At 50.8% G+C, this 13,731-nt stretch overlaps 1 protein-coding gene across 11 annotated transcripts in view; it reads right to left on the reverse strand.

The window, feature by feature from the left end:
* Positions 1-13,731, reverse strand: part of CCDC33 (coiled-coil domain containing 33) — a 90,127-nt gene that overhangs the window by 34,091 nt on the left and 42,305 nt on the right. For all 11 annotated transcript variants that reach the window (XM_042988404.1, XM_042988406.1, XM_015538668.2 and 8 more), the window contains one exon: positions 6,640-6,828. In XM_042988404.1, the coding sequence (XP_042844338.1) occupies positions 6,640-6,828 (189 nt within the window). The remainder of the gene's footprint in view (positions 1-6,639; positions 6,829-13,731) is intronic.

Genomic DNA, 13,731 nt, shown 5'->3' on the forward strand with positions numbered 1-13,731 from the left:
CCTTACCTGGGCCTCTGGCCATGGGGACAGATGGGACAGGGGTACTTGTGGAGGTGACGGGACAGAAGACTGACCTGGCAAACTGGGGCCATGAGCACTGGGCAGTGGAGTTGGGGAGCTAGAGGGATAAGGTGGTGTTTGGGGGATGTGTCTGGTGGTTTGTGTGGCGTGGCCTGGGAATTGGGGCATCTGATTGGAGGCTGCTGGCTGTACTTTCTTTGTCTGTCTCTGATTCCAAAGTATTGGGGTCCCCTGGTGGGCTTAGACACAGGACCTGAGTGATCTGCCTCCCAGTGTCACTCCAGCTCATGGGGGCCAGTGCCAGGCTCCTGGGCTTTGTGATACCATCATCCCAGGCAGACATTCCTGCAAGTGACCAACGTGGGCAGTGTCATCATGTTAACCACTGCCTGTGGCTGCAGGAGACTCCTGCTCAGGACCCATCACCTGCCACCAGGTGGTGCCTGAGGAGCAGGGCCTGGTCTGAGCCTCTCAGCCTCACCAGCCTGCAGACCTCATCCTGGAGGGGGGCCAAAGGCAAGACCATGGCCCCAGTCACAGCGCAGGGGCCCCAAGGGACCCTGGAACATCTGCTCCAACCTCCTCTGCCAATGGAGGAAAGGAACTGGGGCCCAAGGAGGGGAAGAGAGCTCAAGGTCACTTCAAGGAGGTGCAGAGAGCTCTGTGAGAGCAGGGGACCATGTGGAGCAGAGCTGGGTGGGCAGAGGGTGTGTGCCCTGTCGCTATGGGGCTCAGAGGGCAAGGGCGTGGCAACCGTGAGTGGAGCAGGCCCAGGTCAGGGGAGCGCCCACGCCATGCAGGGTGAGACTGTCTCTGGTTTAGCACCGCAAGTCCTACGGCTTGGGGATGCCTCAGATCTGGGCAGGGGTGGTTGGGCACCCTGGGGCCATGCCAGGCAGGCATGCAGGACCATGCTCCCAGGTATCTCTGCTGGCAGGTATCTCTGCCAGCCCCCCTTTATGAAGGCCCCTCACCTGCCCCATCTGGCCCTAAGGGGCACTTAGAGCAGGGTAAGCAGCTCTCCTGTGCTGTCAAAGCTCAGGGATGCAAAGTGCTCACAGCCACCATGGGAAGGTGTGGCAGGGCCGGCACCTTTCCACCTGGCTGGGGGGGTCTCCTGGGCTTGGGAGGCCTGCCTACCTGCGGTCCGGACCCCACCCCTGCTGCTGTGTGGCCTGGGAGAGGTCACCAATCCTCAGGCCTTCCTCCCCGTCCTTGCCCATGAAATGGGGCCCCCTCTCTTGGGGCAATGGTGTCCAGAGGAGCAGAAGTCAACTTACCACCCTTAGCAGAGGTTAAATGGGGTGGCACAGCCAGTAAGTGAAGTTAAAGAAATGAGGACCAAGGGATCATTCTGGGGTCCAGCAGATTTAAGAAAGGGGGAGAGACAGAAGCTGTGCGAAAGCAGGGGTGGGCATGTAGGGGCCAGGAAGGGGAGAGATGGAGGGAGGGGGAAAGGCTTTCAAAGACAGAATGAAAGAGATGAGTTATTCCAGTGTGGTGAGGTTGAGAAAACTCCACTGAATCTTTAAACAACTCTTGTCAATTATTCATCTGCTGGTATGAGGGCCCTCTGGTCTGCCACAAATCTCCTCTGAGCACAGGAGGAAAGGGGGGGGGTAGGGGGAGTCAGAGAGAGAGAGAGAAAGCCAGAGAATCAGAAAGAAATAGAAACAACTGAAAAAAGGCAGAAGCAGGGAGAGGCAGAAATAAGGGCGGGGGGAGAGGGACAAAGGAAGGGGTGTGTTGGGGGAGAATGGAGGGAGAGGGCCAGAGAGAGGAGGGTAATGTCCCTGTGCTGGAATTTCTACACTAGAAACAGCACTGATCACACATTTCTTGAATAGCAACTGAGTACTTCTGCCTTCATTCCTCTCTCCGTACTGAGGGCTTACTAGGTGTGCCCAGCAATGCTGCGTAAGTGTGGCACTTAAGAAGATAAACTGTCTCAGCCATGCCCCTTTGCCATTTATCCCTCGCCAAATATTTCCTGTGTGCCTACCCTGGGTTACTCTGTTGTTTCCTGAAGTGTGGCTTGCTCCTACCTGCTGGGAACTTCCAGACTCAGGGCCTTGGCCTCTTCCTCCACCACCCTGCCCCCCACACAGCTGGACATAGCAACTAGGAACCTGGAAGGGGTAGGGAGTGCTGGTTTTCTGGAAGGTTGGAGGAAGTGCTTGATGACAGAGCTGCCGGGGGAATGGGGAATCCTGGCACATGACAGGTGCTTTATAAGCCCTTTGTGAATGGAACCAGGCCTGTCTGGAGACTGCACGGAGCCCCTCATCTTACCTGCTCTTGACATTGCCTGGCTCAGCATGAGGTGGGCTCAGGAGGGATGGGGGTGAAGGGGACCGCTTGCAAGTTGTTTAATATTTGGGAATTGCCATGTTCAAGACAAGTCTTAACATCACACTCTCCACACTCAGAAGCTTAGCTCTTCCAAAAAAGACTTCCTGGGTTGCTCAGAAGGGAGGTGAAGACTTCCTTTAGCTCTGCCTGGGCCCTTACACCTGACCTGAGATCACACCTGCAGAACCCTGGCTCTGGTGGGTCCACTCAGGACAGGAGCTTTGCCCCACATGGACAAAGTGGCACCTGAAAGGCCTGTGTTAAAACCAGCCCCAGATTAGAAAACATAAATAGACACTTCTCTAAAGAAGACATCCGGATGGCCAACAGGCACATGAAAAGATGCTCAACGTCGCTCCTCATCAGGGAACTACAAATCAAAACCACACTCAGATATCACCTCACGCCAGTCAGAGTGGCCAAAATGAACAAATCAGGAGACTATAGATGCTGGAGAGGATGTGGAGAAACGGGAACCCTCTTGCACTGTTGGTGGGAATGCAAACTGGTGCAGCCACTCTGGAAAACAGTGTGGAGGTTCCTCAAAAAATTAAAAATAGACCTACCCTATGACCCAGCAATAGCACTGCTAGGAATTTACCCAAGGGATACAGGAGTGCTGGTGCATAGGGGCACATGTACCCCAATGTTTATAGCAGCACTTTCAACAATAGCCGAATTATGGAAAGAGCCTAAATGTTCATCAACTGATGAATGGATAAAGAAATTGTGGTTTATATACACAATGGAGTACTACGTGGCAATGAGAAAGAATGAAATATGGCCCTTTGTAGCAACGTGGATGGAACTGGAGAGTGTTATGCTAAGTGAAATAAACCATACAGAGAAAGACAGATACCATATGGTTTCACTCTTATGTGGATCCTGAGAAACTTAACAGAAACCCATGGGGGAGGGGAAGGAAAAAAAAAGAGGTTAGAGTGGAAGAGAGCCAAAGCATAAGAGACTCTTAAAAAGTGAGAACAAACTGAGGGTTGATGGGGGGTGGGAGGGAGGGGAGGGTGGGTGATGGGTATTGAGGAGGGCACCTTTTGGGATGAGCACTGGGTGTTGTATGGAAACCAATTTGACAATAAACTTCATATATTGGAAAAAAAATAAAAAAAAAATAAAAAAATAAAAAAAAAAAACCAAAACCAGCCCCAGATGGAAGAGTTGGCAGCTGAGAATGAAGAATGAAGGCGGACCCATGGGTGCACTTGGGAATGGGTGCCAAGTGGGCTTGTTGGGGCCATAGAGGTGAGACTGGCAGGCCCTGGGGCAGCGGGAAGCATCTGTGGCTCCCGGCAGAGAGGGCAACAGACCATGTGTCCCCTCCACTTCCTTCTCCCTTCCCAAGGTGCTCCTTTTTCCAGAAAATGTTCCATTTCTTATTAAGCCAGAGTAGCCTCTGGAGGGACTCAGAAGCAAAATTGTTTCTTGGGCTCTGGAAATGTGCTACAAGACTAAACTCAGACAAACCACGCTCCAGGAATCTGGTGCCACTGAGAGGCTCACAGCCTGAACACAGAGTCAGAGAGCCGAGGGAGGTAGGTTGTCACCTGCCATGTCACTGGGGCCCACTGCCACCCCCCAGTCTCTGCTGCTGACCTCACGTCCAGGCATCATACACTGTGATGGCACCATCGCCACCCAGATGTGTTCCAATGTTAGTCGAGTGTCTCCTCCTGCTCTGTGACTCTGTCCGAAGCTTACACGCTGTGTTCTGTGCTCGTTACTATGTTCTACGACTGCATCTCCTATAATACAGTGCTGTTTAATATCACTGTATGGCTTGGGTCTACCACTATGCAACTATACTCCATTGTTCCCTCACTGTGTTATATTGCTTGTCGCTTTGTCTCTTGGTTGCGTGAATGAGCTTGTCTATTGCTATGTAATTTTGCTTGGTTGCTATGAAACAGTGACCCATTGCTACATGGCTACCTGTGATTTCACGGAGCTACAGATTGTTGTTACCCACCCACGTTCAATTGCTTGTGACGGGGTTCTGCTGGGCATGTGAATGTCTGGGTCCTGCCCTGGTCCTGGCAGGCTCTGGTGAGTGGGTAGGAGCTGGAGCTGGGGGCTGGGTCTCCAGGACCCAACTAGGGCAGAGAGTCAGAGATGGGAATAGCCAGATGGTAAATCCGAGCCGAGAGAGGGAGAGAGAGAGAGAGAGAGAGAGAGGAAGGAAGGAAGGGACGAATAATGGGTTGGAGGACAAAGGCAAGGGAGGGAGGGAACATGGAATGGAACCAAGAGTCAGGATCAAGGAGGGAACAGGCTGGGCCTGAGGAAGGCTGTGATGGGCAAGGGGAAAGAGCAGGCCCACTGTACTGAATACTATATGTGTCTGAGGGACCCAGTGGTGTGAGGTTGGCCAAACGGTATAGGGCTGGGGGTGTAGGCTTCTGCCACTCTCTGGTATTCACCTGGTTATAAGCAAGACAGCATGGGATAGTGGGGTCAGGAAGCCTTGGGCAGGGTCATCCCACCTCAGAGCCTCCTCATGGCCATCCTTCATAAAATTAGGAGATTGGACTAGATGCTCTCTAAGGTTCTTTCGGATGCCCTTGCTATCTAGCCAGGGGTTCTATCACAAGGCCCAGTAAGTATTTACCAACATCTTGCCAGGTGCCCAGCAAGGGGGAGGGTGGAGGGACCAGCCCACCAACAGGAGTGCTGGGAGATTTCCAGAATCACAAATAGTCTCTGATAGTCTGTGGGTATAGGGGAGCCCTAAGCCCCCTTGCATGCACTCAGAGCCTTCTAGAATCTTGTCTTAGTGCTCTTGAGTCACTTATTTCTCCCCCTCCCCTCTGTTGCTCAGTTTCTTGCTCAGTTACTTGGTCTCTTGCTCAAAAGTTACTCAGCTTGATTTCTCAGGCTGCAGTCTAGTGCCATCTCTTAGGGTTTCATCCTTAAGGGAAGATGAAGACGGACTGCAGGCCAGTCACACTGCCAGAGTCTCCAAATGCAAGGTCTGAATGTTTATTCAGCCAAGTTGAGGGCTGAGCTGGCAGGTCAGGCCTGAGAGCTGCTTTCCCAAGGTGCAGAGGTGAGAGAAAGGGGTACAGAAGGTGGCCCACGAGTGCTCTGGCACCTGCCAGTGGGGGCCTGCTCTGGGGTGGGCAGGGACACTCATGTGGGAGCATCCTGGGCACAACCAGCAGATAGCAACCCTTCCTATTCATCTGATGGGACATGTTCCAGAAAGGTGCAGAAGTGCCAGGGGAAGATGTGGAGGCTGTCAGTGGAGAGGGGCAGGTCCTGAGAAGAGGAGGCCGAGGGCTTCCCTATGGACTGGTGGCCTTGCTTTTGGGCCTTTTCTCAGGATCTTTCTGAGAAGCGTTCCCCATGGGATCCGCTGTGGAAGAGGGAAGGAAGCCACATGTGAATTCACCCATGGTCATTGAGGTGGAACCCCAAGTGGGGACTTCAACTGGACTGTCTTTTGGTAGCCTGTTCTTAAGCTCTCTGCATCAAGGGGCCAAGATTCAGCACCGACCCCTCACCAAATTAAGATAGTGCCTTGGCCATCTTCACCAACCCTTTCTCAGCATCTGGTCAACTGGCAATAGGAAGCCACTGCAGCTCCCATGACCAAGGACACAGACTTTGTAATCAAAGATGGTGTCCTCTTTTCTTTAAGTCCCAATTTCTTCTTTTAGAAATTAAAACTAGTGGGGTACCTGGGTGGCTCAATCAGTTGAGCATCCGTCTGACTCTTGATTTTGGCTCAGGTCATGATCTTGTGGTTCACAGGTTTGAGCCCTGTGTCGGGCTCTGCAGTAACAGCATGTAGCCTGCTTGGGATTCTCTCCCTCTCCCCCCTCTCTGCTCTCCCTTGCTCATTCTCTCTCTCTCTCTCTCTCTCTCTCTCTCTCTCTCTCTTTCTCTCAAAATAAATAAACTTAAAAAGCAAGCCAATGACTCAAAGGGGCTTCCCATTACCCAGTGGACCCGCTCCTGAGAAAGTTCTGGGTTGATCACTATGTGAGTCAATGGATCCCTGCCTTACAAGTGTTGCAAGGGTGTGCTTTGAAGGAAATTGTGTGAGAGTTCCATTCAAAAGGTGAAGAAACTGTAAGATAAAGAATCCATACCTTCTACCAGTTTAGCTTTGGGGTGAGTCACTCACAGAGTATATCTGAAGGGAAGTCTTACTTGCCACCTATGGAATGAATCAGGTGGCAGTCAAACCTCTTCTCTGTGGCCCTTATCACCGCTCTGGTCCTCCTAGTGCTAGGTGGAGACACTCACCATTTCGTGGGATATCTTGGGCACCAGAGGTTCTTCCTCTGCTTCCTGAGAGGCAGATGTGCTACAGTCCATTGTAGAGCTCACCAGGGTGTTGGACGCATTGATGGTACCCAGCTTCTCATCTAAGATCTTGGGGTCTAGGATGGGCAGAACCTTGCTGTTGTTTGGTGTCAAGAAGTTTTCTGGCTTCTGGGAAGAGAAGGTGCAAAGAAATTTCTGTCTTCCTACCACAAGTGTGCTTACGAGACCCCCAAGCCTCTCCTCCTCCTGGCTCAGGAGGCCCTGCATGCTTGGCCCCTGTCTACCTCTTAGCACCTGCCCCCTTGCTCCGTGGGGTCTTCCCACACTGTCCTTGGCATTCCCCCAACATGCCAAGCTCTTTCCTGCCTCAGGGCCTTTCCATCTGTTTTTCTCTCCGCCCACAAGTCTCATGAGTCTTTACATGGCTGTCCCCTTCTTATCATTCAGGTCTCAGCCCAGATGTGATCTTTCTAGAGAGGCCCTGGCCTTCAAGATAGAGGCTTATCCTCTCTAAAGTCAGCCCTGCTCCAATATACTCTCTATTCACATTATCCCATTTTACTGTCCAGAGTACTTAACTCTACCAGAAAATTAACTTTCAAAAAATGCTGTCTGTCTCCCTCCTCTAGTACCCACACTAGGAATGGAAGTGACATGTGAGCAGATACTTTGTTTATCCCTAGTGTCTGCCTCATTGTAAGTGCTCAGTAAATATTTGTCACAAGAATAAATAAACCATGCCATCTAGGACTCTCATACTTGGTGCAGTAACAATAGCCTCTAAAATCTCCAAGCTCCTTTGACACCCTTTGCTGGGTAGATTTCTTTTCCATTCCATCTCTGCTGTTACCTTCCCCATATTATAACCCATTAGTCTCCTCTCTCTGTACTCCACTGGGCCTCCTCTTTGGCCTTCCCTGTTCTTTTTCCTCTTCTCTTCTTCCCTTGGCATGACTATTTCTCTCATCTCTGCTTGTCTACAACTCAGCCTCTCCATGAAATCTTGATGGTCTCCACCCATACTTGCACAAAGCTTTCCTGGGATCTTCCAGCCCAGCAGCTGGCTCGCTCTGCTCTTACACTGTCCTCTAATTCCAGGCTTATTTGCCATTTTTATTTTTTTGTTCAAATTTTAAGTTCCCTGGGCTTAGGGACATGTGTTAGGCTCCCTTTGGGGAGAGGTTACTTTAAAGCTCTTTTGGAAATCCATGGTTAGCCCTAACACATGCCCATTGTTCAAAGGCTGTAGGGACCTCAAAGGTCTTTCCTATATCAATTGTTGGAATTCTGTCATGGCCACATAGCAGATAAATATGCCATCATCTGCACCAGAAGCTGAGAGAACAATGGGCACAGTGCCAACCAGGACAGATGTTCTCAGCATTACAGGTGCCTGAATGCCTGACCCTGAACAAACAGAGAGAATGAGTACAGGTGGGCCTCTCTTTAAGTGTAAACTCTATATGAAAACCCACACATATGAGACAGATGAATCAGGACAAGGATGCTTAACGTTACCACCCAGATCCTTTAAATAATGATTCCTTTATGCCCTTATAAAATACAATTTAGGGGGGCACCTGGGTGACCCAGTTGGTTGGGTATCCAACTCCTGATTTCGGCTCAGGTCATGATCCCAGGGTCGTGGGATCGAGCCCCGAGTCGGGCTCTGCCCGGAGCGTGGAGCCTACTTGGGATTCTCTCTCTCCCTCTATCTCTTCCCCTCCTCCCCTCTCAAAATAAATAAACTTAAAAAAAGTAAAATTTGGTATGCAGGAATTCATTAACATGAAGTCTTTTCAGGCTTATGTCAGTAGAGTAAGGGATGGATAGTGGTACAAGGACAGAGGCATCCAGTCCAGTATGGGTCTCATCTCTCACTCCTGTCAGATGGGTACAAGGACAGATAATTCCAAAGAGAAAGCAGCTATATGAGGACTCTTGGAATGAGAAGTGTGGAGCATTGGGTGACCTTGAGGCTGATTTTGGTACCTATTGTGGTTTAAAAAATTTTTTTTTAATGTTTATTTATTATTGAGAGAGACACACAGAGTGTGAGCAGGGCAGGGGTAGAGAGAGGGGGAGACACAGAATCTGAAGTAGGCTCCAGGCTCTGAGCTGTCAGCACAGAGCCCAACGCAGGGCTTGAACTCAGGAACTGCGAGATCATGACCTAAGCTGAAGCTCAACTGCTCAACCAACTGAGCCACCCAGGTGCCCCACCGGAGGGCGAGATTCCTTTAGAGGCTCCCCACTGAGCACACCCAGTGCCTCTGTGTAGCATCTGAGTCAGGTGATTTGAGGTTGCCTTATCTCTGTGTTTTAGATAGGAAAAGGCACCACATGTGTCTCCTGTTCTGAACAGCTAAGCACCAAATTGGCTATAGCAGGAGAACTACGGAATACACAACAAATGCATGCATAGGTAGATGGATGCAGGAGAGAATGAAGGGAAGAACAACTAGCCAGGGCAAAGACTAAGTCCCCATTGACCAGGTGGCCGCTGGGGCTGAGGCAAGATGCTGATTCAGGACCTATAATGACATTTCTCCTCATTTCCAGGCAGAAAGCCAATCTCAATGCCCTGGATTTCATAGACTGCCATCTAATCCAGTTAGGGGAGGAAGTGGAAGTAATGAAATCAAGGGAGAGGTCTCCAGAGGAGCCCCATCAGTTCTAAAGCAGGGACACATTGCAGAGGGTGTCCCCTCCCCCAAACCTGTCTCCCTGACATCCACCCTGTGTGGGTTCAGCACCAGTTGGGTAAACTCAGTGGCCCAGACCTGACATTTACTGGGCCCCTGATCAGAGCTGGGTACTTATTAGGTACTTAAAATTTTTTTTTTTCAAAAGAAAGGCAGATTGCCACTTACAGTGCCCCATTTAGATGTGTCTGGGGTCTTGGAAGCTTGACTGCCCTACATTCTCCTACAAATAGACCTTGAGAACTTGTTTGGAAGTTCTAGCAGGGGGTGCAGCTACTCATATGCTCATATGCCCTTGACCAAGAATGTTCTTCCGCTATCTACCAAGCTGAGTCAGCTTCTGGAGAGATGTACATGTAGTGGTGAGGGAGGAAGGGGACACCTGCCCACAATTCTAGTCCCTTGCTCTAATCAACTTCGCCAGGATCCATTCTGGCCTGGGGGCAAGTCAGTGGGTGACCTTTACAGAAAAATCTTTAGATTTCCATACAGTACAAGCCCCAAAGGAGGTAGTCTGGTCATATAAGGGGTGCCAGGAGGACCACAATGTCCCACACAGTGCCTGAATTCTCCCTAATCATTCCTTTCCCCAATATTGCCTATTTAGACTCCTCAGTCTCAATCTGCCCACGTTTTGGGGAGGTGATTTTGCCCTCCTTTCCTTGCTTCTCATGAGAAGGGAGCTTGTCTGGGGCTAAAGGAAGGGGCCAGGCTGCTGGAAATGGTGCGTGGCCAAGGTGGAGGATGGGGGAAGAGGATAATGCTTAAATGGGGATGAGGAGGGGGTAGAGACTTGGGGACTAAATCCTCCCTATGTAAGCCCAGCCTTTCCTAGCTCTCCTCCTTTCTTACAGGTGGGGATGGAGTCTGCTAGCCCTATAAGCCTGCTTGTTTGCTTTTCTATTTGGCAGACCTTGCCCTGCTGGCTGAGGCAGGGTTGGGCTGACAAGTGGCCTCTCACTCTGTGGTTCCGTGGCTGCAGCATGTCCTGCTTCATTAGAGCTGTAATTGGAGACCTACTCTGAAAGCTCAAAGCAATGCACAGCCATGCACTGGCTCAGACTTGATGCGCATCCCACGGCTCCTTGTGCTCCGCAGCTGCCCCACACCACGTGAGTGTCGTGGTGGAGAGAAGACACCCTTTCCTTATGCCTCTCAGCCCTCACTGTTGCCTGCCTGCAGAGGAGGGTCTTTTGAGACAGACCAGGCCAATAGCATCACAGGCTCCAGGCTTCTTGGGTCACCTGTTTCGTCCTCCTCCCCTAACATCTTCTGCCTCCCTCCTACCGACTCCATCCCCTAAATCCCTGATCATGCAAAATGCAACAGTTCCAGCCGGCCCTGGCAATTACAGACTAGCCAGGATGCAGCTGCTGTCCTTGGTGCTGAAAGCGCCCGCCTTCCGGCCTGCCCGCCTCTTGCCCCGCCCTGAGCCTTCTCGCTGGAGCGCTCTTGCTCTTAATTCAATTAGCTGGCCCTGAACCCTCCCCAGGGAGCCTGGAGCGGAAACTGACAAATTCTGTTTAACAAAGACATTTGTCCCCCGCCCCGCCGGCCTTGGGCTCTGCCCGCCTGTATCCCGCTCATTAGGTATCTAACAAAGTGCGTCCCAAGAAATCTGCTTCCAATCGCTAGTAATTCAGAAGGCCTGATGCAATTTACTCCCTGATAAGGGTGTCTCGCCCGCTGGCAAGCACCATAATGAGCCCTGTGCAGCAGCTCCCCGATCAGTCACTGCTTTGTCATTTCCTGTGGCCCCAGTTGTAGGTTCTTATCTCTTCAGCTGAAGGCGAGGCTCAGAAAACGGGCTCCTCCAAGAGGGCTTGCTGCCTCCCATGCATATCACAAGCCTCATTATGGCATCCCGCATGGTCTTGCAGCTGCGGTGGGGTTTGAAGCTCTGAGTCTGTCTGCCAGCAAAGAAGGGCCTGAGTGTTAATCCTCATTGGGGCCATAATTTATTCTCCAGAAAATGGTATCAGAGGGTTAATCTAAAAGCAAGTTGGGGGTCAGGGGAGGGGAGCCAATGATAAGGATATTTAAAAATTCTGGCAAGGATTTTAGTATTAAATAGAGCCCTAGCTATAGCTGACTGGAGAGACTGTGGGCTCACTCTTGTTAGCTTGAAACCTGGTCTTTTTGCATTTAATCTTTTCCCTTGGCCTCTCATTTACATCTAGAGAGACTTTGTGCAACATATAGGTCAGATCACATCCTACTACTGGCCAAAGACCTTCCTTAGCTTTGAACCACTTTATGGCGAAGTCTAAACTCTATATCCTGGCATCTAGGCCCTCCACAATGTAAGCCCCGTCTAACTCTCCAGTCTTGCTTCCCACAACAGCCTCCATATGTCCCATGTGCTTCAGATACTGTCATGCCTCCATGGCTTTGCACTTGTGATTCTCTGCCTGAAACACCCTTGCTTTGCCAATTTCCAAGCCAATCTTTGAGTCAGAGTTCAAACCTTTCTTCTCTGTGACTCTTCCTCTGACCTTTGTATGCAATGCACTTCAACCAGAATCCTTAGCAACATGGGTGATAATGATCTGTCAGGGTCCTTTACTCCTTGGCACAGATTAGGGATCTAAAAAATAGCTAAGGGAGGAGCCTGGGTGGCTCAGTCAGTTAAGTGTCTCACTTTGACTCAGGTCATGATCTCACGGTTCATGAGATCAAGGCCTGTGTTAGGCTCTCTGAAGTCAGGGCTCTCTGGACCCAGTGTTTTAGGTCCTCTGTCTCCTTCTCTCTCTGCCACTATCCCCTCTCTCAAAAATAAACACTAAGAGGCAAAAATAAAAATACAAATAAAAAATGGTTAATGAATTCATGCCTGAATGGCCTTGGGTAGACTGGGTGCATCTGGTTTGGCCGAAGAGAGGTCTAGGCTATGGTAGTCTGGCTTTGAGATGGGGAGAAATCCAAGAGCAGCCCCCACTCTCTGAGTGGTTTGGTCCGGAAGTTTTGCTCTCTCTCTCTCTCTATTCTCCCCTCCCCCCTTTTCAATACACCAATTGTGCACTGGGCTCATGGGAGAGCAGAGCAGGCCAGAGGAGGGCCCAAATGTCCATCTTCCTTAGCCATCCCTATATCCAGACTCAATACATTCCATCTCTGGCTGGGGGTCAAAGGCTCACAATCTCAAAGCTACAGAGTCCTGTGGTTGGTGAGGCATTTGGTATGAGCCTGCAGTATGGCTCTTGGTCCAGCCCTGCCCACTCACAGGCCAGGAAGCAGGTCCTCACTTTCTCCACCTCCTCCACAGCCCCAGCTCAAGGCAGGATGTAGTGGGGACTTCAGCAAATCTGGCCTCTAGAGAGATGATTGTCTGTCTCTTCTCCATTTCTTCATTCCCTGAAAAATTGCTGTGAAACCAAATGTAGGGCTGGTGATGTTTATCTTCAGCACTTGACAAGGCCTCCTGATGTCCTTATGTATGTGAATCTGGTGGAGCAGCTGTCATGAAGGGCGGGCGCGGAGTGATGAATTAGCAAGGCTCCATTGTTCCCCTCCCCCAGGAGCCCTGTCCTCATCTCTGATGAGTTCAGCATGTTTGTCAGCAACTACACTGGGCTGGGCACTTACTTACACAGGCTCCTTCATTCAATTGTCACTATATTCCTGGCTGGTAGGGATCATGACTCCCTTCTATGGATGAAGAAGGTGGAACTCAGGGTGAAAGGTCAAGTGAAAGATCCAGGATTCAAACCCAGATCTAAGGATGCACACTCTTTGGGTAGGGGAACTGGGATAGAAGGAAAGACAGGCAGGGGTGTTGGGAGGTTGTGGGAGGGGAAAGGGTCTTTTTCTCTGGATCCATCATCATCCATGTGGTAGCATTTTCAGAGCTGAGGACTTAGGGGTGGGGACAGAACCAACCCTCTAGAGGATGGAACCAGCCGAGGAGGCTCCTGCATCATCCTAAACACTGGGCCTTCCAGGCAGCTGCGTTTGGTGAGGAAATGGAGGCAGGTTTGTATTGGGGCTTCTCAGAGGACCAGATCAGGGTTTTCATATGTGGCCTTCAAAGAAATTTATAAAAATTCATCAAAAGCCAGTGTGATTTTGCCTGTCCTCTGGGCTCCCCTCCGCATTTGTCAAACGGCCCTTTGTCCCCACGTTGGTCTGGTCTCCAGAGAGCTTTGTAACTGATTCGAATGAACACACCAGGGCAGTCCATGCATGGCATTGAAGACCTGCCCGCCTCTCCCTGTGAGAACAGCAAAGGGGGAGGGTCAGACAGGACTGTGGGAGCCGCCTCTTCCCTCAGTGGGTGGCAGCAGGCGCCACCTCCTTCTCTCCACAAAGGCACTCACCCTGTGCTAACATCCAAGGAAACCTGTGGGTTTCAAGTCCTCCCAGCATC

Source organism: Panthera tigris, chromosome B3 (genome assembly GCF_018350195.1).
Source record: "Panthera tigris isolate Pti1 chromosome B3, P.tigris_Pti1_mat1.1, whole genome shotgun sequence".
NCBI classification, from domain to species: Eukaryota; Metazoa; Chordata; class Mammalia; order Carnivora; family Felidae; genus Panthera; species Panthera tigris.